Here is a 26,788-nt window from a genome sequence, read left to right as displayed (position 1 = left end):
TAATTTGTTCTCATTTAAGAGATTGACTTTCTTTAACTTTAGCAATTTTTATTTCTTTGCATATATATTCTCTTATCCATACTTTCATTACAATTGCCAGTGTCAGAGGAATCGTAGGTCACCATACACTGCTAATTAGGAAAATTATCTATCTTAACTAACAAGATCAATTGTTACTACAATCTGTTAAATCATTTCATATCATAACTGCTGATCCCCTCCCATGGGTAGGCATAGATCAGTCTCTCTCATGGTTCTGTCAATATGACCTTTTATTTCTATCTTCTCCTAACATGAGTACACTTCCCTTTTTGTTTTAAACCAACTGCACAGCACCTCCCCAGCTCTTCTCCTGTTTTCCTCCTTACATAGGTTTGAATAGATTCCTCCACTTTACTGTATCCTGTATTGTTCATTCTTTTATTCCAAGCAAATTGATGTACTTTTAATATTTTATTCAGTCGTTCTCCATCTTACCGATTTAATTAAAGGTCAGAGCTTTATACCTATGTTCATATTACCTGCCGTGGCTCATGCTTTTCATTATTTAACTTAATAAATGAACATTATTTGTTAGTACGTGTGAGACAGTGTTACTTTGCGTTCATAACTAGCATATGTTCTTTGTCAGCACATTTGTTGTTCAAAGAAATGATGCTTCAGTCACCATGTGTTTAACGCATCACCTTCTATTCATATTCTGTTTTGCGCCTGCCAATTCCCCCCAAAATTTTTATGTGCGCAAACCTAAAGGTGTTTAAATTACTTGTCATAGTTGTCAATGTCTTATCTCACACAGAAGGAGATCAATCTCGACAATCCTCTGAAAACAGGTTGAAGGTAAAGAGAAATGAGAAGGATTCCACAGTTGAGACTATTGCTTGTGGAAAGAGAGAAAATAAGATTGGATCTCCTAAAGAAGAAGAAGAAAGAAAGGAAAAAGAACAGATGAATTCCAAGAAGAAAATAACACAGATGCCAAAGACAGATTCCCATTCCACTCCTACTCCAAAAAGGACCCCACCTGAAGTAGTTCTTTACCAAAACACATGAGGACAAAGAGAGTTAATGTGCCCTACAGAATGACTTGTTTCTTCTTCACTGTACAGGCCCTGAAAATTTACTTCAACAAACACGTGTTATATGCCTGGAGAGAGTGATCTAACACCGTCTGTGTTTTTCTACCATATGCATATATTTTTTCTTCCAAAATAACCTCTTCCACGTAATTCGTCTGCAATGTATTTGATTCATGTGACAATTGTTACTACGTCTACATCTATACTCTGCGAACCACTGTGAGGTGCATGGCAGGGGGTATGTCCCATTGTACAAGTTATTAGGGTTTCTTTCTATTGTGTTAAAGTATGGAGTGTGGGAAGAATGATTGTTTGGATGTCTCTGCACACACTGTAATTATTCTGATATAAGCATCATGATCCCTATGGGAGTGATATGTTGGGTGTTGTAGTACATAACTATATGCTTTAAAGCCTGTTCGTGGATCTTTGTTAATAGACTTTCTCGGTAGTTTACGTCTGTCTTCAAGAGAGTTCCCTGTCACACTCTCCCATGGATTAAACAAACCCGTGACCATTTGTGCTGCCCTTCTCTGTAAACGTTCATACCCCGCTGTTAGTCCTATCTGGTATGGATCCCACACTCTTAAGCAATATTCCAGAACCAGTCTCACGAGTGATTTGTAAGCAATCTCCTTTGTAGACAGACTGCACTTCCCTAGTATTCTACTAATAAACTGAGTCTACACGTACTTTACCCACAACTGAACCTAAGTGATCATTCTATTTCATATCCCTATAAATGTGTTACACCCAGGTATTTGTATGAGATGGCCAATTCCAAGAGTGACTCATTGAAATTATAGTCATAGGATACTAAGTTTTTGTTGCGAAGTGCAAAATTTTACATTCCTGAACATTTAGAGCAAGCTGCCAATCTCTGCACCACTATGAAAGCTTATCAAGATCTGACTGAATATTTATGCAGCTTCTTTCAGGTAGCACTTCATTATAGATAACTGCATCATCTGCAAAAAACCTGATTTTACTATTAATATTGTCAGCAAGGTCACTAATATACAACATGAACAGCAAGGGTCCAAACACACTTCACTGGGGCACACCCAAAGTTACTTCTATATCTGACGATATCTCTCCATCCGAGATAAGATGCTGTGTCCATCCTATCTAAAAGTTCTCTGTCGAGGCACAAATTTCACTATATATCCCATATGATCATACCTGTAACAAGTACAGGTGCGGTACTGAGTCAAATGCTTTTTGGAAGTCAAGAAACAGTGTGCGTGTGAGAAAAGTGCGAGTTGGGTTTCACACGATTGATGTTTTCGAAATCCGTGCTGGTTGACATAGAGGAGGTCAGTGTGTTTGAGATCCCTCATTATGTTTGAGCTCATGTTATGTTGTCTAATGGAATGGAAACTATTCATTAGATTAACTGTATCTTTGTGATTGCTTAAAGCTGAAGTAGCTCAATGTCAGCAGTATTCTACCTTACATGCTTTCAAAAGCTGACCAATAACAATTAATACTTTTTTATGGGTTGTTTATTATATTTCATTACAGAAATAATTTTTGAGTGTGTTGTCTATTTATTTTACTTTTAGTACAGTAATGGTTTATAAATCTTAAGCATATCTACATTGTCCAGTACTTTTTATTGACCATTATCGGTGTTGACTAATAAAACACTTTGGTTTGGTATACTTGATATTTCATGTGGTCAGCTGTAATGAGGAAAAATTTGTGTGTGTCCTACTTTTTTTCTGTTGTACTTCAATGCAGTTATATGGTATGTGCCTTCCCAAGCTAAGAATACATTAAAATTATGACTTATAAATTGCGTACCATTATCAGTTAGGACTCATTTCAGTTTCCCAGCACCTGCGAAGTAATTGCACATACAGTTAATCACTGCATCCGTGTTCACATGCTTAATAGGACATAGTGTAACATATTTTGACCAACATTCTAAAACTACGTAAATGTATGTTACACCTCCCCTGTTGTTGTTGTCTCCAGTTCAAAGACTGGCTTACTGCAGCTCTCCATGCTACTCTGTTCTCCGAGTAACTACTGCAACCCACATTCTCCTAAATTTGTTTACTGTATTAATCTCTTTGTCTCCCTCTACACCCCCCCCCCCCCCCCCCCTCACGCCATGCTTCCCTCCAGTACTAAATTGGTGATTCCATGATGCCTCAGATGTTTCCTACCAACCGATCCTTTCTTTTAGTCAGGTTGTACCACAAATTTCTCTTCTCCCCATTTCTGTTCAGTACGTCCTCATTAGTTACATGATCTACCCATCTAATATTCAGCATTCTGCTGTAGCACCACATTTCAAAAGTTTCTTTTCTCTTTTTGTCTCAGTTGTTTATTGTCCATGTTTCACTTCCATACATGGCTGCACTCTTGTGTCCTGACCACATGTATAATACAGGGTGCCTAGGAAACCCGCTTTCTCGTATTGCTAGACAACAATTGAAGCAAATCTTATTAATGAATTTTTATTACAGTAAGATAAATGACAATACTTAACTTGGAGAATTTACAACGGTGTGTCGCAAGCAATGGGCGAGAGACAAAATAAGCAATCTCATCAGTATAGACAATGCCTAATGCAAGTGAAATGCTGTTGTACAGCTCATAGAACGGCTAGTCTTTAACTGGGCCGCAGCCAGGTGGGACAGTGCTTGTGTTCTCTTCACCTAGGGGCCACTGCTGTCTCGGTGTCGTCCTACAGAGGGGTTGGTTATCGTACTATCGGCTGACGTCTTCTTCACAGCTCTCTCTACTCTACTTTACTTTTCCTGACCTTTGTGCTGGTGCTTGACTTTTATGCCGTAACACACTCCATAAAATACTTTGGGAAAGGACTTCCTGACACTTAAATCTGTTCTCAATATTAACAAATTCCTCTTCTTCAGAAATGCTTTTCTTGCCATTGCCAATCTACATCCTCCCTACTGTCCAGTCTCCAGTAATCAGTCTTTCCTTTTCATCCCGTTCTGTAAGTCTCCCCTCACCTGCGGTTCCGGGTGACTTTACTGAATTGTACCCCTTTCTCTAAACCTCTCCAGTTCTCTTCCTTCACCCCTCTTCCTTCCCCTTCCACTACTCTGCCAGCAGAAGGAGCCACTGGCTCCGAAAGCTTGTAAAATTTAAACCCTTTTGTGTGTGTGTTCCCCTGCTGCTGCTTGGTGAACAGATTTTTTATCTATCCATTTATATTATATGACTTACCAAACGAGAAAGCACTGGTAGATAGACACAAGAAAAAACACACAAACACTCGCACAAATTTCAAGCTTTCGCAACCCAAGGTTGCTTTATCAGGAAAGAGGGAAGGAGAGGGAAAGACGAAAGGATGTGGGTTTTAAGGGAGAGGGTAAGGAGTCACTCCAATCCTGGGAGCGGAAAGACTTACCTTAGGGGGAAAAAAGGACAGGTATACACTCGCACACACACACATATCCATCCACACATATACAGACACAAGCAGACATATTTAAAGGCAAAGAGTTTGGGCAGAGATGTCAGTCGAGGCATGAGTGCAGAGGCAAAGATGTTGTCGAATGACAGGTGATGTACGAGGGGTGGCAACTTGAAATTAGTGGAGATTGAGGCCTGATGGGTAATGGGAAGAGAGAATATATTGAAGGGCAAGTTCCCATCTCCGGAGTTCTGATAGGTTGGTGTCAGTGGGAAGTATCCAGATAACCCAGACGGTGTAACACTGTGCCAAGATGTGCTGGCCGTGCACCGAGGCATGTTTAGCCACAGGGTGATCCTCATTACCAACAAACACTGTCTGCCTGTGTCCGTTCGTGCGAATGGACAGTTTGTTGCTGGTAATTCCCACATAGAAGACTTCACAGTGTAGGCTTGTCAGTTGGTAAATCTCTCCACCAGCATGTGTGACTGACTGAAGATTGATTGTACTGCAAGTGATATACATATCACTTAAGGATGATGAAGACAAGATGAGAGAAATTGTGGTCCATATGGAGAGACAGAGGCAGCTGTTTTAAGTAGCAGTGGCGCAAGTTCAGTCTGCCGTCTTCAGAATGTGTTCGCAGGTGTAAATGTAGACATGAAAGCTGACATAAATGTGGTCCCGGCATCCAGAATGTTTTGCAATTGCTTAGAAACACTAGGACTGGATGTGATTGCCTGTGGTAGCTGTGACCACAATGCTCTTCAAAGGCAGATGGTGACTATATTTGATGCACTAACCACATCGATTTTTCTTCCAAACGTGGGCATGTATGAAATAGCTATGTTCATCAACAATTCTTAAAGATTCACAGAGAATGTCTTGAAGATTTTGGAGACATCAATTGATACAGAAGTGGTTAATGTGTCAAATAGAAACATACAAAAATATTTAATTTCCTGTCATACAAAATTATATTGTCGACTTAATATCTTAAGACTACACAGGTCGCAAAAGGCATTGATGTTTGTATTTGATCTTGTTTTTTTTTTTTTCACATCATCCCCGTTAATCTCGAATAGTTTTCACTTTCGGATGACTGATGGACAAGCACACGGACATTTGTCGAGTGAAATATTTGTGGATGTTTAAAATTCCTGTCCTGTACTTTTACGATTAAGGGTATGGTAGCATGTTTAACCACATGTATCCGTACCTATAATTTTGTCTTGTCAAATTGTGCCAAAGTAATGTGTTTGCCTTCCACATTTTTTTACAGACTGTCCTACGAAACAACATATTTGCATTGTTTGTTGCCATTTCGAAGACTGACAAATTTCACTTTGTAGTTTGACTAAACTTTGTTCCAATGTGGCATCAATTTTTTTCCTGTCTTTTTATGTTTGTGACATAGAGAATATTATTGCATAATTTTTGTTCACATTTTGTTATAATTTCCAGAATCTGACAGGACTTAATGTGTTTCTTCTTCGTGTCATGATATTTCGTGTAGTGAGATAACAGAATATTCCACTCCGTGTGCACATTCTTTCATATTTCATGGCTTAAGAGAATTACAAAGATTTTAGTCAAAGGAACTGGCTGCTCCCCAATGAAGATGCAGAATTTTCCTATGTAATGATATTTTAGTAATGCAGGAAATACACTTTTATTTTTTGCTCCCACTTCTGATAAAATAAAATGAGAGCAATTTTTTCTCTCCTGTCTGTTAAAATGAGAGCCTAATACTATATGGGACTTGGACTTATAGCTTCAGTTAACAGTAATTATTTACCTTGTTGCAGGTTCATGAAGATCTGTTACCAGTGTCAGATTGCAATGGGTTCATTAAAGAGGAGCCAGACTTATATGTAGGAGTGGATTCAACTGAGAATGAGGTAAGCTTTCATATCTGTGTCAGAATTCCAGTATAATCGCAGTTGCGGGAGGTGACGTTTATTATGTGCGTAGCTTTTGCTAATACGTAATGTAACTGGATAGATAAAAAATCTACTCACAAAGTAGTGGCACGAGAAAACACGTATAACAAAATATTTTACATATGCCGGCTTTCAGAGCCAGTCGCTCCTTTATCTGGCAGAAGAGTTGAAGGGGAAGGAACAGGAGTGAAGGAAAAGGGCTGGAGAGGTTCAGAAAGAGGGGTAGAGTTTGGAACAGTCTCCGAAAACCCCAGGTCAGGGGAGACTTACCGGATGGGGTGAGACGTCATCCTGTCCATTAAGTCTCCGCCGACACGGGTTTCTGGGTGACTTTTTCGAGCTTTACCCCTTTCCGTAAACCTCTCCAGTCGTTTTCTTTCACCCCTCTTCCTTCCCTTCCAACACTTCTGCCAGATGAAGGAGCTACTGGCTCTGAAAGCTTGCAAACTATAATACCTTTTAAATGTATGTTCCCCTGTCACTGCTTGGTGAGTAGATTTTTTATCTATCTGATTACATTATATCGTCAAAAATTGATTATTTTCATTGTTACAGTATTTGATAAGCTACACATGTCTCCTGGGTAGTTTCAAATGTCAAGCATGTCATGTTCCGAAGCTGTTGACCGATGAGAGTCTCTAGTCCTCCATAACCATAAGCTTTGGGCATGCTTTGGTATCAACCGTGCAAAGCTGTGGAACATTGTGTAACTGACAAGTGGGAATTTTTTTAATTACTGTCCAAAATGGTTCACACTGGGACCTGCAAACTCAACATGATGATAGGTTGGGTGGCTGTCAAGGCAAAAATGTGGTTTTTGGGCAACCTCTGTGGCACCTGCCGCACGAAGCTCGCACAGGTATTAGGGCAGAGCCCGAGTTAATTTGTGCTTCCTTAGCAGGTCATTAGTAGATGATGATGATGATGATGATGATGATGATGATGATGATGATAAGTCCATAACATTCCTGATTGGAGTAAAAGAAGGGGGGGGGGATGCTTTTGATAGCCAACCAAAACCCTCTGCCCAGAAGAAACCGGTTCATAACTGCAAAACTTATTACTCCTCCTCAGAATATCTTTTTCATTACTAAAAGAGAAGAGGGAACACTTGAGAAGGTGTCATTGTTTTACATAAAGCCCTGCCCTGAACTGCAGGAATTCCTGTTAAACAAGTGATGAATGTGGTGCTTTTTGTGGAGATAGATATTTTCCATCAGAACCTGTATTACTGAACTACTTGGAGAACCATCAATAAAATAGAACTAAACACCACCCTCAGTTGTTTCTTGCAATTATTTAATGATCATTGTCTTAAAGAAATCGATAAGAAACGTAAGTGGGAAGGAGTACCAGATATAAAGAATGTTGTGAAAAGAATATCTAGTGGTCTTGACGAGAATGCAAGGCTCATGTTATTGACTTCAATCATTTTGTCATTGTTTGAACATAGTAAGGTTTGTTAACTTTAGGTTAAAGCCATACATAGTGAACCTGATGCATTTTTTCAAATGTCAACACTGAAGGGATATATAACAGCTTGCAAGATGCACACAATGTGCCCAGAATGGACCAACCCGCACCCAAAACTTGAACGAATATGTTAAACATCACAATTTGGCATGAACAGTGTGGACTCTCACATATTAGCCCCTACTGAGCCACATTTGTAATTTTTCCATTAAGAATGGTCACTTTCCTGGACAGTTAAAGTACTCAGTAGTAAAGCTACTTTATAAAAAGGGAGAAAGGAATAATGTAGACAGTTGTAGACAAATTTTTATGCTATCAGTGTTTGCTAAAGTTATTGAATAGGCTGTTTATCTAAGGATAATTGATCATTTTATTTCACATATATTGCCATCAAATGTACAATTTGGTTTTAGAAGTGGTTTAACAACTGAAAATGCTATATTCTCTTTTCTCTGTGAGGTACTTACGGAGTTAAACTAAAGGTTTTGAATGCTAGGCATAACATTGGGACTGTTTCAAATACTGTAGTTCATTATGTAAGTTCATGGCTTGTGGAAAAGAAACTAATGCTAAATCACAGTAAGACTCAGTTTTTATAGTTTCTAGTGCACAATTCAACAAAACGTGACATTTTAATTTCACAGAATTGGCGTGTGATAAGAGAAACTGAACAGTTCAAATTTCTAGATGTTCAGACAGATAAGAAACTGTTGTGGAAAGTCCACATTCCCGATCTTGTTCAAAGACTTAATGATGCCATTTTTACTATTCAAACAATATCTGAAGTAAATTATAGTTTGACCAGAAAAGTAGTCTACTTTTCTTATTTTCATTCACTTATGACATGTGGTATTATACTTTGGGGTAACTCTTCCTGTTCCCAAAGGATATTTTTGGCTCAGAAACAGGCAATTTGAGCAATAAGTGGTATAAGTTCGCAAACCTCTTGTCAACTTCTGTTCATTAGTCTGGATATTCTGACACTGGTGTCTCAGTATATGTATGCTTTACTGTCATTTCTTGTTAACAATATCAGCTTATTCCCAATAATTAGCAGCTTTCACTCGGTTAATACTAGGCAGAAATCCAAATCCAATCTGCATTTGGATCGCACCTCCTTGACTCTTGTGCAGAAAGATGTGCAGTATACTACGGCATCCATTTTCAATAACCTTCTGCAAGAATTCAAAAATCTTAGCAGTAATCCATATGCTTTCAAATCGAAACTAGAATGTTTCCTCGTGGGTCAATTCTTCTATTCTTTCAAGGAGTTCCTTGAAAAACTCCTGTGTTATATTGTTGATTTCGTTTACGTAAACTTGCGGCTTGTCTTTTTTGGGTTCATAAACATTTTATTTTGTTTGTTATTACTTTTACGTTGTAATTTCATGTACTGACACGTTCCATGACCTTGGAGATTTGCCCTCAACTTGCTCCTACAGAACTAGACATGTAAAAAAAATATTTGGCAGTTGAGACAAAGTAATTTTCTTAGAAGAAAAGAAGATCCAGGAGACCAGTACTACTACACGATTATCGCACTGTGGCACAAAGTAGTTGTCTGTTGGCCAGAAACAACCTGTGTTGGTCTCATTGTTTGCATCAGTGGCTGTATATCAATATCCCTGAAAATGGTCTCCTCTTAGCAAACCTTAGAAGCTGGAGCCGTCAGCGCCTGGTGATGTTGAAGGCACATAGTGCGCTAAGGATCGTATATAACTGGCGCAGAGACTGATGGGGGAATAATTCTGGTGACAGTACGGGCCACAGATGTGGAGATTCACATACATAAACAACTTTAATAAAGTCAGAATGTCGGATCAATATAACCCACCACTTTGGAATGTGCATGTCAGAAATCAAGAATTCAGTCAGTTGTTAAAGTGCCACTGTGGTCCGCATCGATGGGAATTAGTTGAAGAATGGTGAAACTGTGAGAATGAGTAGGCGATAAGTTGCTGGATGTCCACACTTCATCGCAGAATGTGGATATCCGAGACCGAGACTTAGCCTCTTTGTTAAGCAGGATAGGTGGAGATGTGTGGCAGATCAGAAGATAGAATGCAGTCCTGATATAGATGCATGTGTTTCAGAGCACCCTGTGTAGCACACATAGTTGAAAGTGAGGGTCTCAGCTGACAATCACTATGTGTTCCCATTTTGATCCAATGGCGTCTCCCATTACATTTTCAGTGGGCACAGGATCATCATGATCCTGGATCAGTGGAAATTTGTTACCATGTTACATGACTCGCATTTCATTTTACTTCAGGTCGTATCCAGATATGCCTTTGTCCAAGTGAGTTGCTGCTTGAAAAGAGCACCTTTCCTGTCAGTAGGGAAGCTTTTTACAGGTTACGGTGATGAGGTACTGTGATTCTATGCTGCAGCTGTGGCAAAGATTGTGGCATTGGTGGGACATACACAGTACAAAAATCACAAGGGGTATGTCTGGTGATCGTGGTAGCCATCTGCAACACGTTGTCATCAGCACTTGCATGGCCAAGCCATGGTCTGTGTAGCGTATGTGTTTACTTGTTCCCGTACAGCAAAGTGGAAGTGAGGAGGTGCACCATATTGTTATAAGATGAGGATGTCGGATTTTTCTTGCAGTTGTTGGCAGAAGCTGCAAAGTTAGTTTTTCAAAGTACAAGAGTAATCTCAAAAGTAAGGTCTCCTATATTTTTAAAAGTACATAGACATGTTTATTTCTACAGTGGTTTACATCAGTTTACAGCTTGAACATTTAGCTATTTTTCGACACAATCACCATTTCTGTCGATGCATTTTTGTAGACACTGTGGCAGTTTTTGTATGCCCATGTCATATCAGCTCGCCGCCATGCTCTTCGGAAAGTTACAAACCTCTTCTTTCACCCAGCTGAATCGCTGGGATCACAATTAATGCTGACAGATACTGAGAGACTCAGAAAAAACTCAAATGGGCAATTCAGAACTGGAGAAGAGGAATGTGGAGCAAGGGCGTACACATTCTCCAAGACTACACTTGCCCACACATCGCTCGGCAAACCGTTGCTCCCCTGCAACAGTGTCAGTGTAACATAATCACCCACCCACCCTATAGTCCTGACTTGGCGCCCAGTTCCCTAGGTTAAAACAACATTTGACCGGAAAGCGATTCAGCTCCAACGACGAGGTGAAAGAAGAGGTTCATTACTTTCTGAACAGCGTGGCGGCGAGCTGGTATGACAAGGGCATACAAAAACTGCCGCAGCGTCTACAGAAATGCATCGACAGAAATGGTGATTATGTCAAAAGATAGCTACATGTTCAAGCTGTAAACTGATGTAAACCATTGTAGAAATAAACAGGTCTACGTACTTATAAAAATATGAGAGACCTTACTTTCCGCGTACAGACAGGCGACACACAGTAGATAGGCTCCCTCACACTTACATTTAAAATATCGTGTTTTCGAGACGGTAGAAGGCCGAGTGGCTCTAGAATTTATGCGGAAATTCTTGAAACACTACAGTATTGATACATTAAGTAAAATTGAGAGAGGGGGGGGGGGGGGGGGCACGATGGGAATTGGTTTAGACGAAGTCCACTTTTATTGGGTTCATCAATAAGCAGAATTGGCACATTTCGCAATCGAGAAATCTCTTCACCCTCAACAGGTGACTGTGTGTTGAGCAATGTCCAGTCGGGAAATAATTGGTCCAATATTCCTTGATGGCACGTGACTACCGAATGATAGTGAAGGTTTTGGAAGATGATTTCATCCCCATAATTCAAAGTGACCCTAATTTCGACGAGATGTGGTTCATGCAAGATGGAGCTCGTTCCCATCGAAGCAGGAGAGTGTTTGATGTCCTGAAGGAGCTCTTTGGGGACCGCATTCTGGCTCTGGGGTATCTAGAGGCCACTGGCATGGGCCTCGATTGGCTGCCATATTCTCGGATCTGAACACATGTGACTCCTTTCTGTAGGACGACATTAAAGATGAGGTGTACAGCAATAATCCCGAAACCGTTGCTGAGCTGGAAACAGCCATTGAGGAGGACATCAACAGCATCGATGTTCCGACACTTTAGTGGGTTGTGCAGAATTTCGCCACATCGTTGCCAATGATGCCAGGCATATCGAACATGTCATAACTTAAATCTGAATATCTGTAGTGATGTTTACATGTTGAATAAAGTGGTTGCCCTCCATAGTTTGCAACTAATTGACCTTTTTTTCATCTAGTTCAATAGTTGTCACTCTGTGCCTGCATTGCTACTTTTGATGCATACTATCAGTAAGAAATGTTGAGTCATAATCAATTATCTACAACTGTTAGTGTATTTTCCTGTATTTACTGTAAAGTCTCACTGAATTTGTGATCTGAAACCATCTTTATCTGTTCCAGGAGGCATCCACGAGAGAAGACGCCTCAGATATTACACGGTAAAAGCTTCATCATTTTATTGACACATAAGTTTTACTAGGCGAGGTTGGTGCCTTTGTGCTTTCCTTCACATCCATCCAGATTGTACATAAGAAATCCACACCCTGTGGTGGCACTGTTCACTCTTCAAATTTGTCCTCCTTCGCTAATGACGTTATTGACAGGTTGTAGAGTGTTAATCTTCCCTCCGTTGATTACTGTATTTACTATTTATTACTTGCTTCACAAATAACTTTCATTGTGCATGGAAAATAAATAGTAATGTTAAAGTTCTGAACATGACCATTAATTTTCTGTTAGGAGAGCGTAACTTTGCCATCTCTCTCTCTTCTGATGTATTGCTTTCTTCTCCAGTTCACGGTGTTTGTGAGCTTTCTACCAATTTACAACCACATCTATACTCTGCAAACCACTGTGAGGTTTGCAGAGTCTGCCACTTGCTTTACCAGTCATCTACGACCCGAAACTTTGCCTACCTCCTTTTCCCTTCTCTGTCACATGTCCATAAATAATGGTATTTATGGTCTCATTTTCATATCAGGAATGTCCAATCCAGTTTTTCTCTCTAATTTTAATCACTGCTAGTAATTAGATAACTCCAATTCTTAGGGCCTCTTTAAAACGTCACCATGTGCAACATTCAGCATTTTTCATTGAATCAGTTCCTTATTTAGACTACTTCTGGTTAATTTCATTCTTGAAGGCACCTGTTTAATATTAAACATGCACGCAGCATCAGATTTCTCAGAATGGAAATCATAGTTTGTACCCGCACCCCTCCATAAAAGTTCTTAAATATTCAACTTGAAGATTGCTTGGACAAAAAGAAACACACTCTTGATTTTGTTGTAATAACAAACAACTCCATTTATTCACCAAGAGCAGGAGACACACAGATGTTATCCTCAAGACAATATGTGAGCAACTGCAAAATTAAATTCAATTGAAAGATATGAACCCAGTCGATCACTATTAGATTTGTAGCATAGACTACATCTATGATACTTCCTGGCAGATTAAAACTGTGTGCCCGACCGAGACTCGAACTCGGGACCTTTGCCTTTCGCGGGCAAGTGCTCTACCAACTGAGCTACCGAAGCACGACTCACGCCCGGCCCTCACAGCTTTACTTCTGCCAGTATCTCGTCTCCCACCTTCCAAACTTTACAGAAGCTCTCCTGCGAACCTTGCAGAACTAGCACTCACGAAAGAAAGGATACTGCGGAGACATGGCTTAGCCACAGCCTGGGGGATGTTTCGAGAATGAGATTTTCACTCTGCAGCGGAGTGTGCGCTGATATGAAACTTCCTGGCAGATTAAAACTGTGTGCCCGACCGAGACTCGAACTCGGGACCTTTGCCTTTCGCGGACAAGTGCTCTACCAACTGAGCTACCGCCAGGAAGTTTCATATCAGCGCACACTCCGCTGCAGAGTGAAAATGTCATTCTGGAAACATCCCCCAGCCTGTGGCTAAGCCATGTATCCGCAGTATCCTTTCTTTCAGGAGTGCTAGTTCTGCAAGGTTCGCAGGAGAGCTTCTGTAAAGTTTGGAAGGTAGGAGACGAGATACTGGCAGAAGTAAAGCTGTGAGGATGGGGCGTGAGTCGTGCTTCGGTAGCTCAGTTGGAAGAGCACTTGCCCGCGAAAGGCAAAGGTCCCGAGTTCGAGTCTCGGTCAGGCACACAGTTTTAATCTGCCTGGAAGTTTCATATCAGCGCACACTCCGCTGCAGAGTTAAAATTTCATTCTGGATACATCTATGATGATGTTTCTCAGATATTATTTGTAGTGCCCCCCCCCCCCTTCCCGTCTCCCCCTCCCTCTCCCCTTGTTCTCCCCTGGTCAAGCACAGTGATGGGCAGTCCTGTTCCACTGAGTTGTCAACTTCTTTCACCACAGAAAGCCTCTCCCAAATGAAAGTTTGACAGGAGCAACTTTCTACACTGACAAATCATGAAATGGTTTATATCATTAATGAAGTTATTATTAGAGGGTCTGCATTCTCACTTTGCATTCTATTTCATCTTTCCCATCTTCCCTGTAACATACAACAACATACTTCATTGATAGTTCCTTGATGCTGTAATCGGTATTGCTGCCAAATATCATATTATTATTTGTAAATGCAGGTTTGCTGTTGATATTGTGTTTCTATTTCTGCTGCATGTTTCCATTGTAATTGCTGAATTTTTGTATTGTTGAATTTATACTAGTTTACATCACTTTCATTTTAGCATTGAAACCGTGCCCTGAGGACTGTGATGTTCACAATTTTATTAAAGTTGTTTGCTAAGATGATGATATTGTCTGCAGATATCTAAGCCTCAGTCTTTCTGATCCTGAAACTTTCTGTTGAATCCTCTGCTGACAGACTCGTCATACTCCTTTACCTGATTACATCTACTCCAAAATTTACAGGCAGTTCATAGAACCACTTTCAAAATACTTTTTGATTGTTCAAGTCTCATATAGCATGCATCTTTTTGTGTGTTCTCTGATTTTTCTTATGTTCTTATGACGGTAGTTTGGTGAGAGTCAACAAAATATTGTGACAATCGGAGGAAAAAGTTTAAGACTGAAATTTTGTGTAAAAGTCTCATGGTATCAGAAAGTGCATTTATTTTAATAATATTTTGAAAAGAATAGTTGCTAGTCACCATATAGCAGAGATGCTGGGTCGCAGATATAGTTTGTCGATAAACTGAAGAGCGAGCAAGTCAGTCCCCACTCTGCCTACCCAGCTACGTCACAATGGGCTACTACACACTGTTTCACATTTTAGTACCGGCCCTGCCATAGTGTGCACTTTAAATCAGTGGCGAGCCATGTACAGATACGTTCCGGATGTGTATTTTTTTAGACAACTGCATTAAGACCGTAAAGAATACAAAAAAACGATAGCTTCTTTCGAAACACAACATTATAAAATAAGTGTTATTAATATAAGAACGGATGTCAGGATTCTATGTACTAACAAGGAATTGAATGGCTGTTCATGTGAATGTATGTTTCTCTAGCGCTATTCGTAAAACTAACCCCATATAATGGAATCTATCTGTACAATTTAAGGCTTGTTCTTACTTTGTGTTTCTACCAAAAGGTATAAGTTTTCTTGGAACTCAACAATTCTTGCAACACAGAGTGTTTAAAAAATAATTAGAATTTTATAATTTTGTGTGTTGTATTAGTCCGATTTGCAGAGTGTTTTTTTTTTTTTTTTTTTTTTTTTTTTTTTTTTTTTTTTTTTTTTTTTTTGCCCCCACTGTCTTCGTAAGCATGTCTGGAACACATCTGTACAATGTTACGCATATTGGGTACTTACTCTGTTGTCAGCTGTCAGAAAGGTTACGTGTGTTTTGGTAGCATCAATGATTATTTGTTTTGTACAAAAATAGATTAGATAATCTGTATTAAATTTTGTTATAAGAATTGAATAAAGTGTATCAAATTTTTAGAAATGTTAACTAATGCTTTTGGTGAGTCCATTATGAGTAAATCAAGGGCATAAAAGTGGTATAAATGTTTCAAAGCAGGCCTTATAAGACAGCAGTTTTGTAAGTATGGATGAGATTAAAAATGCACAGTTAAAAGACCTATAAACTATCCTGAGGGTACAGTTTCTAAAGTGTTTTGGGAATTGGAAAAAAGCACTGGTATAAGTGTATAGTATGTAATGGAGAATATTTTGAAGAGGATAACATTGCTGTAGCTTAACAAATAAAGTTCTTACCAAAAAATAAAAATTAATATGTGAATGCACCTTGTATGTCAAGCTCTTCACAAACAACTCCAGAATCGGTGTACATGTTTCAAAGGAAATTTCAGCAGTGTTTAGAATAGCTGTTGTGCACATGTTTTAAGCAGTACGTCTTAGAACCAGATGAATAGTAACCACGATAGAGATTTAGTGACAGAATACATTCAAATGCTGCTGTCCCATAAGCATCAAAGGTTTTACGTGATTGAATCACATTCTACTAGTGACAAGTTAATTAATTTTATCTGAAGTTCTTAAATTAGTACTGATTTTGTACAACTAGTGATAAAGGTATTTATTGGTTTGGACCACATTTGACTGTCAAATCTTGGATAACTGTTCAACACTTTTACTGCCATGTAGCACATTCCTACCAAAAGAAACGTTATAGTGTATGAGCAGAGTTAGGCTTGAAAGGACACACGACATATTTTTTAAGAGATTATTCATTGCCTGTTTACATACATCGTATTTTAGAGGTCATCATCAACAGTGTCACTGTCATTATCGTCGTAGTTATCGTCACTTTCTAAATTAATAACTGTGACGTCTAGTATGTCTTCAATAACCTATCCTTAACCCAGTATTCTCTTTCAAGTTTCTCCACGTGGAGGCAGTAGGCACTCCAGTCATCTTGAGTTATCGTTTCAAAAGCTGTAACAAATGGGACACGTGTTTGTATATGCTTTTTTTCGGTTACTGCAAAATTTAGTTTGGAATAAAAAATGTAAACTCAGAAAATGGGTACATACATTCTTTCACCAACTGCAGCAACTTCGTCATGCTAATATCTTCAAGAATATTTCATCTTGTGACAAAATTTTTGAGTTTTGCCCGTGCCATTTCAGTTAGATTTAAGTCATAGCTGTATGGTGGAAGTCACAGCACTGTGTGTCCGTGAGCTTCAAGTATTTTATTAATTTCACATACTTTGTCTTCCGGCTGCTTCATTAAATCAAATAATTTTGTTTTTCTCATTGGCAGATTAGCTTCCACCTTATTTTTTAATAACCATTCAATCATTTCCCTTTTATTCAAGGACCTACTTGGAGCTTTGGTATGCTCTTTGTTGTGATGAAGCTTGTCCATAACTATAACATAGTTCAGTGGCAGGTTCAGAATTACTTTAGTCGATATCCAATTTGAAAAATTTTCGTAGTTCATTTGCCCATGGTAGTCTCATGTTGCGCATCGCACTTTATAAATCAACTGTGCATTGGGTAAGAACCCATCTTTTGATCCAATATTGACCACTATAATCCCATTACTTCCGCTAACATTGTCCATAATGCCATCAATGCCAGAGTTCTGCCAACATTTTCTGTAAACAAGTTTCAGCAATGTAAAAGAATTTTCTACCTTGCTCCCTTAATTTCCTCTCTTGAATCAGGTACTTAAATCACCAGTCAATTATATCCGTTCTCTCAACCAGAATCTTTCGTTTACTTACAGATCTTTTCGAGGTAAACCCCATTTCACACAGTGTCTTGTGTAAAACATTCTTCAGCCAAGGAATTTTTTGTTTCAAGGCTGTAAGTAATTTCCGTAATGTTGGCGCAATTTTTTGGTTTATGTAAAAATCTTCCATCATTTGTCAAATGACCGATTTTGTGAAACTGTCTATAATGATGACTTTTCTCCCAAAATTATTAGTTTTACTTCGTGGCAATTCTAGTAAACCGTGCGGCTTATTTTGGTGTTCATTCCTTACGCGTCCTATTGTGGCGAGGCTGATTTTGCATAAATTATAGCCCTTTAATTGGGCCTGGTAATCTTAGCCGACAATTCTTTTTGCGTTGCCTCCTTAACACATGCTGTAATAACATTAGAGACGATCGAATGCCCGTTACTCTGCAAATACCTCCTCTTCTTCATATTCTGCACATTTTCTTGCAATGCAGGGTGATTATCCATAACTTCCGGATACCGAAATATATCAGTGAGCATACAAAGTTAACTGACTGACACTGGCAACTAAGATCCCACGAACAGAAACGACATATATAACTTCACACCGATCCACACCGCTAGACAGGTAGTGGGCAACTGATTTTGGGCACCCCTGTAGGCCAGTGGCAGCATTCTTCCGGGAAAGGCCAATTCCCCAACCAAAAGTGCTGATCGCTCTCGAGTTTACAGACAGACTATAGGCATAACAAAAAGACTGTCAGAAAGTGTGCTTTCGGCCAACAAGACCTTCGTCGAAAATACACGCACACACACACACACTTTTATTATGAAAACATTTTAAAGCTAAATCTATGAAAATTTAAATTGGGTTCCTCAGTTTGGGGGGAGTTGTTTTGCTGTTTTGGGGAATTCGACCCCTACGTGGGTGAAACGGGGATGAAAGTTTTTATGCTGCTAAGGGGTGAAATAGTGTCAGACTGATTCACTGATGCATCATCGCCCAGCCCAAACTGCTAAGGATAGAAAACTTGAAGTTTGGAGAGGGTGTGGAACTTATACTGAGGGCATCCTGTAAGAAAGGATTGTCCGAAATTCATCTCCTAAAGGGGTGAGGTAGGAAATGAAGGCTTTTTGAAAGGATGTCGTTATTAAGAGAATTTTGAAGTTAGAACTATCAAAATTGGTGTTCGATTTCTCAGTCAGAAAATAAAAAATATGTTTTCAGCATTTTTGGAAATTCAATCACTAATGGGGTAAAATAGTGCATGAAAGTTTTTTTGAAAAAATTAATTACTAAAGAACCACTAAAGGATTTTTAGGGCTACATTCATGATAATTGGTATTTGACTTCCCGGTTAAAAATAAAAAAAAAGTTGTTTTTCAGTGTTTCTGGAAATTTAACCACTAAGGGAGTGCAACTGGGACTGAAAACTTTTAAGACAGTATTTCATTACATTAAAAAATTTTTAAAGCTAAATTAATGAAAATTGGTATTTCACTTTTTTGTTGGATATAAAAAAATATTTGTTAGTGGACCTTTGCCTTTCGCGGGCAAGTGCTCTATCAACTGAGCTACCGAAGCACGACTCACGCCCGGCCCTCACAGCTTTACTTCTGCCAGTATCTCGTCTCCCACCTTCCAAACTTGTTACGGAAATATCTCAAGAAAAAGAAAGAAGGCATGATTAACAAAAACTTTGGACTCCAGCTACCAGAATTACTTTTTGATCAGAAGTACATTTGGAAAAGAGCATGCTTATGTGGCCTTAATTACTGTGTAGAGCTTAGTAGGTGTTGCAATTTGTGAACAACATAAAAATTTGACTAAATAAAAACAAAACAAAACAAAACAAAAATCTCTGCAGGCTATACAATCTACACGAGTGAAGCAGTGGGCACTAAGCAAGTCCTGAATAAAGTTTCACTTTATTCAGATACTTTTTTTCGGGCTTTTTGAAGACAAATTTCTTCCATGTTACTTTTTTATTAAAATTTGTGACTAAAACACCCAAAAAACCTTTGTATTGAGGCTTCACTCAACATATGGACTCCGCCCCCCCCCCCCATTCTTTGATTTCAGTTTGCTTTTGTTTGTTCGATAATCATTCGTCCTCTTCTTTTGCACCTTCCTTGGCCTTATGCTTGATATTGCCTTTTAACAAAGAATGTGCAATGAAAAAACAGTGTATTACACTTTTGTCAATGTTGAAATTGATTCCATTTGCATCCTGGACTGTGTCACATATGTTTCTTTGAGCAACAAGGCTTTTTTTCTGTTTGATTTTTAATATAATTTCAAAGTTTACAGAAAAGCCTCACTCAACAGAAATATTTCCATGTGAGATTATTAAATTTATTTGCACAAAATCTGGAAATTTGGGCATGACTGAAGATAATTTGGTTATATTACTCCAGAATTTAGCAAGACGGTTTTCACTTCTCTTATAACATTTCATCTCGTCTTCAATAGTTTTTTCTCTGCAGATCTCAACAAATTCAAGTTTGACATGATCTGCCTTTGAACCCGACATTCCTCTGTTGGATACCAAAATTTCAAGACATACTGTCAGTCTTCTTTGAACTACTTAGACATACTGTCAACCTTCTTTGAGCTGCTTTCTGGTTTAATGCAATTTCTGGATTCAAGCAGGAAATAGCTCACCTTAAGTTACATTTGAGTGGTGATCTTTCCCAGAACTTAATTACTATGCCAATAATGCATGTTCACATGTTTTCCTTTAGCAACAGTGTTTCATCTATGGATTCATACGTAAATTTTATCAGCGGAATTCGTGCAGCAAAATCCAGATTGTACTGTCTTGCTGTAATAAGGTTCTTTATGTCAATTTTCATTGAAGATGAGTTTTTGCTTGTTAAGACATCTAGTTTCAGAACTCAGCTGCATCAAAATGTTCGTAAAATTGTGTAGAACATAATACAGAAATTGGAGCCATTGGGTCATTATTCTGAAAATAAAGTAAAAATGGTTCCAACAAGCATGCTGTTGAACTGATGAATGGCAGTTTTGGAGGTTACAATTCGTCATTTACAGCTTCAGAAACAACTCTGAAAGTTGATCACTGAGGAACACTTTTCAATTTATTTATCTCAGTAAATTAAGTTCAAATATGTTCAGGAAATTCCACAGCATGTTCAGCTGCATTGGCATTTTCAACAGATCTTGTTCCACAAAATGACTTGGGCGGGGTGGGGGGGATGAAGATCCGGGTATCTCAATGTATTGTGAACTTTGTGCAGGTGAATCATGAAATAAATAATAAAGCACTCTCAGAAATGACACGATTTCCCAATTGGTTTTGGATATACCTATTTTGAAAGTGCCATGTAATACGTGCAAACTATAGGTACCAATTTGTAGCAGTTATAAGACAATCAAATGATTCTTTAGTTCCTTGTTAGTCATTCAAAAAGTTTTAAGTTCAATTTGGTCCATCCTTTGATAACTGCAATTCTTTCTTTTAGATTTTCCAAATCCAATGATCTTTTTACACATGCATGCAAATCATTTGCCATTGTACATTTCAGAACAACAGAATCGGAGTAACATGTTGTTATTAATGATTTATCATGGTCCCAGAACTGCATATATAATTCCACCTTGGTGTTCCACGAAACCGTATTCGTACTTTTATAAAATATGAGTAGGACGGTTTCACATTTGTCGATGAGGTCAGCAAGTTTGTGTCTCACATATGGTGCCAATCTGTATACAGTGGTGCAACAATGTGATCCGAGCAACGTGATCCAAGAGTGTGTGGTATTGCAGTAAGTAGCCATTATGCTGTGAACAGTCACTTGTTTCAGCTCGATCTGTGCGGGTGTGTGAGCGAACAAATGAATGAAGAAGCTACTCCTGGCCCATCTACATCTGTGATGCCACTGACACAGGGTGTAACAGGAAAAATTTTTATAAACATTGTGCAGTGTTGTGAATGGAAGAAAATGCAAACAGGGGAGTACATTTAAGCGAAAAAAGTGTTAATGATTAGTAAATACTGATAATTGTATAAATACTGCAAAATGAGACATAGTTATAAATGTCTAAAATGTCATTCATCTCCTCATGTTTGAACAATTGTGTTACAACAGTCTTGATTTAACTTTATGACTACTTAAGGTTTTTGCCTCTCTGCTCGATGAAATGTCCAAACAAGTATTCACAGACTACAGATTTATCGACACAATATTGCAGGTTACCCTACAGTAAAACCGATGGTTTCTTCAGTCATAATATTATATCAGCCTGTCTCCATCAAGCAGTTGTTCAGGCCCATAGATCGGTTCAATACATATTGGTACAAGTAACTGCTCTTCGTGACTATGATATCTTGTCTTTGACTGCTGCCATCTACAATGATCTAACAGTTGATGCAGTAGATGTTAAAACAAGCTTAATGTTATTTCAGACATTATACTAAGCTGAATATAAATGTGTCTATAAAATGCTTTTACAAAACTTATTAATTCTGTGTATTTCTACCATAGTAGCTGATCTGTACTTTATGCCAGTGAATTCTTCCATCCCTTCCCATCTCTCACATTGTAGCACCAATCATATTCCTCCGATCCCTGCCTCATGTGACACCTGGACTAGTATAAAACAGTTATGAATCATCGTACAAACATTGGATCACCAACGGGTATCATGTGTGTAACATGTAGATTTCTCTTTCAACATTTGAATGCTGTTTGAAATATTACATACAGTTTAAACTGATAATATATTAGTGTGGGTGTGGTACAGAAAAAATAAATAAAAAAAATCAATGTTTTTTAAATAAAATCTAAACAAATAAAATACTGATTTTGGTTCAGCTTACCAACATTTTCTGTGTGAGCATTCAAATTTAAGTTGTTTGTAATTGTAATGTATAGGTATTTAGTAGAATATATAGCTTTGCATTTGTGTTATGTGCCGTGTAACCAAAAGTTAATGAGATTTTAATATTCCTGTGAAAGATGTCACAGTTTCTGTTGTTTAGGGTCAATTCCCACTTTTCACACAATGTGAATATTTGATCCGAGTCATTTTGCAATTTCTTTCGATATCCTAATGACTTAACTACGTGGTAAATGACATCTCCTGCAAAGAATTCTAAGAGTGATGCTCAGATTGTCTTATAAATCAGTTATAGTGATTGAGAATAGCAGAGGCCCTATAACACTTCCTTGGGGAACCCTAGATATCATTTCAGTGTTTTTAAATTAATTCCCACAATTACTATGAACTAAACCTTTCTAACAGGAAATTACAAATCCAGTTGCACAACTAAGATGATGCTCCGTAGGCTCAAAATTGATTAGAATCCACTTATGAGAAAGGAATTGAAGTCTTCTGGGAATTTAGAAATCAACGTGATGGTCTCTGTTGATAGCACTGATTATTTTCTGTATCTGTGCTGCCATGTCACAAGCCAGCAGACGTGGCATGACTGACTGCCGTGAGGCTGAACCGCATATTCCCGTCAGGCAGCTAGCTTATGTGAGGTCCATTCTGCCGCTAGCATTTTGCATTTGCACATCTGCTGCACAAACTGTGATAGATACAGAGGAGTATGATGTACCAAATTAAAGAGGAGAGGAATATGCTTTTGGTAGTATGTAGATACACTTTGTAATTATTCGTAATACATGTGGGAAGCTAAAGCAACGAGAAGATTTGTCTGCTAGAAATACAGTAAATAATTAATAACTTTTGCAATATTTACAGTATAAAGGAGATCAAGCCACCAAATTGTAGTGCTCATTATTGTGTATTAGCAGAACTCACATGCTTTGTAACAATATTAGTTAACCTGTGAGATGCTTTTTAATTGAGCTTCTCGATTTAAAGGTCAGTGTATCATTTAAGACAAGACACCTACACAATTAGCAAGGCAGTGTGCATTGTCGTGTGTAATTACACACGTTATCCAACATTTTATTAATTTGCATAGTCTCACCAGTAACTCAAAAACTATATCAATTGAGTACAGCAATAGAATGAGCAAAAAAATACCTGTAAAAAAGTGGTGCCATATTACTATTTGTTGTAATAATTTACAGCACAGAGAACGTGAACTGAATTTTAGCACTACAACAAGAATCTGTATTTGTTTAACACTTTGAGTCCTGAGCCCTTTGCAGCATGCATATGGCAGAATCCGACATTTTTGGCATTTTCAAGTACCTACCATTTCATTCTTATAATCTCATATTTACAAATATGAATACATTTTTTGAAAGTAAGAAGGTTCTTTAGATACAAAGTAAGGCACATGTACTACAAAGTTAGTGTATAAATATTATTTAAATTTAAGTACAGATTTAAGTGAAATAAATTCTGCATAGATTCTTAATACTGCAATTAACAGTAATATTTACATTTATCATACAATTCAAAATACTTTGTCATGCACAGTGGAACAAAGGCACCAACATATTATTTCCTTCCTTCAAGACTATCCAGTGGGCAGTTTGGGTTTTTCTCTGCTAAATTTGTGCACTCTTGTGGGATACACCTTTGTTTCTGTGGAAGGAATTCTATCAGCAAAATGCTTTTGCAGAAATTTGTTGCTGTGCAGTTTTTGGGGAGTAGTTGTTTGTTGTTGTATACCCCATTTTGTTGCAAACTTCTCACATAGCTGAAGGAGAAAATTTTCCAAATAATAGCTTTTGTCCTAATTATTCCTTGGTTTTCCACACAAGATGGCCTCTTGTTAGTTTCTGCCTATATGTGTGCTTTCTTATTTATTTACCAATGCAGTGGAACTGCAACACTGGGGATAAAAGAATGTAGTTCCAAAGAGAAAATAAACTGAAAGTTAATTTTCATTTCATAACATTAATGGTAGCTGTAAATAAAGTTATTATTATTTGATGGGTGTAATGCAGTATCTTCAGAATAATAATTAATGTCATTAACTTATCTTACTCTTTATGCTTCGCTGCAGTTGCTGTTTCCTGGAAGTTTAAGTGAAAACAGGCTGGAGAACTGTGTGGTTCACAGAAATTGTATAAAGACAGTTGTTCAGGTGTGCAATTTATTATGCCACTGAGTACTTGTCGAAATCTTACATCGTACTGGCCCTCCATCCGCAGCTCGTGGTCTAGTGGCTAGGGTTGGTACCTCCGTATCACAAGGTCCCTGGTTCGTTTCCCAGCCAGATTGGGGATTTTCTCTGCCCAGGGACTAGGTGTCTGTGTTGCCCTCCTCATTTCATCACCATTCAGGAAAAGTGGTGAGTCTGGACTGTGTAAAGATTGGGAATTTGTATGGGCGGTGATAACCACAAAGTTGAGAGCCCCACAAACCAAATATCATAATCATCATCATTATACTGGCCCTCGGGCTACCCTCTTACACTCTTTATATACCTTTTATGACAATCAATACCTTGTTACATACAGCAAACTTGCCAACTACAATTACAAGAAGTTATTATCAGTTACAAAAATGACTTAATCTGTTAGTTACCAGAAAGTACTTTATGATGTGATGTGTCATAACTGAATGATTCTAATTGTAACTAGACAAATTCATTATACATGTTCCTAGTGATGATTGAAAGTGAACGCTTTCACATGGTTATTGAAAATTACAGTTTAGTGTTCAGAAGGTGAAATTACCTATTAGGCCCCAGTCTAATGATACAACAGTTAATTAAGCAACCTGATTGGCTTTAGTGTTATGTGAAAAATAAGCCGAATTAGTTCATGGAATCATATAAAGAATGAGCTGTTAAGTTGCAACAGTGTGCATTCGGGAAGCACTTTAATATCGTGCCTTCAGGTCGTCTTCATGATCAAAAATAGATTGTTATGTGGTACAAGTTTATGGATACTAGCAATGTGCAGAAAAAGAAATCAAGATCATCAAGAAAGTAAGGCTAGCAATTTTGAATCCCTCCAAATGTTCTGCATGCAAACATGCAGCTCGTTTAGCAATTTTCTGAAATTCACGGTGAGATGAATTCTTGATGCAGACTTGAAATTTCATCCATATATACTGGCAGTGGTGCTCACACTTACTCCAAGTGATTGTTTCACAAAAAAATGCATGTGAAGCCTTGGTCGACGACCTACCTCATGACACACTCTTGTTCTTAAGTGGCGAGGCATATTTTATTTGTCTGGATGTGTTGAATAAACGAAATGTGTGATACTGTCATACAGTTCTGTTTCGTACAGGATAAGGTAGGCTGGTAATCCAACCAAGACTTAGGTAAATGAAAGATGCATTCATCAGATTTGTTGGCCTAGAAAAAAAAAGCATTTGACAGTGCAAAACTGTACAAGTAGTTCAAAATTATCAGGAAAATAGGTTAAAGGGAAAGACAGGTAATACATAATACACTCCTGGAAATGGAAAAAAGAACACATTGACACCGGTGTGTCAGACCCACCATACTTGCTCTGGACACTGCGAGAGGGCTGTACAAGCAATGATCACACGCACGGCACAGCGGACACACCAGGAACCGCGGTGTTGGCCGTCGAATGGCGCTAGCTGCGCAGCATTTGTGCACCGCCGCCGTCAGTGTCAGCCAGTTTGCCATGGTATACGGAGCTCCATCGCAGTCTTTAACACTGGTAGCATGCCGCGACAGCGTGGACGTGAACCGTATATGCAGTTGACGGACTTTGAGCGAGGGCGTATAGTGGGCATGCGGGAGGCCGGGTGGACATACCGCCGAATTGCTCAACACGTGGGGCGTGAGGTCTCCACAGAACATCGATGTTGTCGCCAGTGGTCGGCGGAAGGTGCACGTGCCCGTCGACCTGGAACCGGACCGCAGCGACGCACGGATGCACGCCAAGACCGTAGGATCCTACGCAGTGCCGTAGGGGACTGCACCGCCACTTCCCAGCAAATTAGGGACACTGTTGCTCCTGGGGTATCGGCGAGGACCATTCGCAACCATCTCCACGAAGCTGGGCTACGGTCCCGCACACCGTTAGGCCGTCTTCCGCTCACGCCCCAACATCGTGCAGCCCGCCTCCAGTGGTGTCGCGACAGGCGTGAATGGAGGGACGAATGGAGACGTGTCGTCTTCAGCGATGAGAGTCGCTTTCTGCCTTGGTGCCAATGATGGTCGTATGCGTGTTTGGCGCCGTGCAGGTGAGCGCCCCAATCAGGACTGCATACGACCGAGGCACACAGGGCCAACACCCGGCATCATGGTGCGGCGAGCGATCTCCTACACTGGCCGTACACCACTGGTGATCGTCGAGGGGACACTGAATAGTGCACGGTACATCCAAACCGTCATCGAACCCATCGTTCTACCATTCCTAGACCGGCAAGGGAACTTGCT

The 26,788-nt window shown here is 39.0% G+C and overlaps 1 protein-coding gene across 1 annotated transcript in view; it reads left to right on the top strand.

The window, feature by feature from the left end:
* LOC126108832 (uncharacterized) overlaps window positions 1-26,788 on the top strand; it is a 195,597-nt gene that overhangs the window by 137,111 nt on the left and 31,698 nt on the right. The window contains exons 9-10 of the mRNA XM_049914196.1: window positions 6,282-6,374; window positions 12,264-12,301. Of these exons, the coding sequence (XP_049770153.1) occupies window positions 6,282-6,374; window positions 12,264-12,301 (131 nt within the window). The remainder of the gene's footprint in view (window positions 1-6,281; window positions 6,375-12,263; window positions 12,302-26,788) is intronic.

The sequence above is a fragment of the Schistocerca cancellata genome, chromosome 11 (assembly GCF_023864275.1).
Source record: "Schistocerca cancellata isolate TAMUIC-IGC-003103 chromosome 11, iqSchCanc2.1, whole genome shotgun sequence".
NCBI classification, from domain to species: Eukaryota; Metazoa; Arthropoda; class Insecta; order Orthoptera; family Acrididae; genus Schistocerca; species Schistocerca cancellata.
The sequence above is the reverse complement of the archived record's forward strand: the minus strand, read 5'-3'. Positions and strand labels throughout refer to the sequence as shown.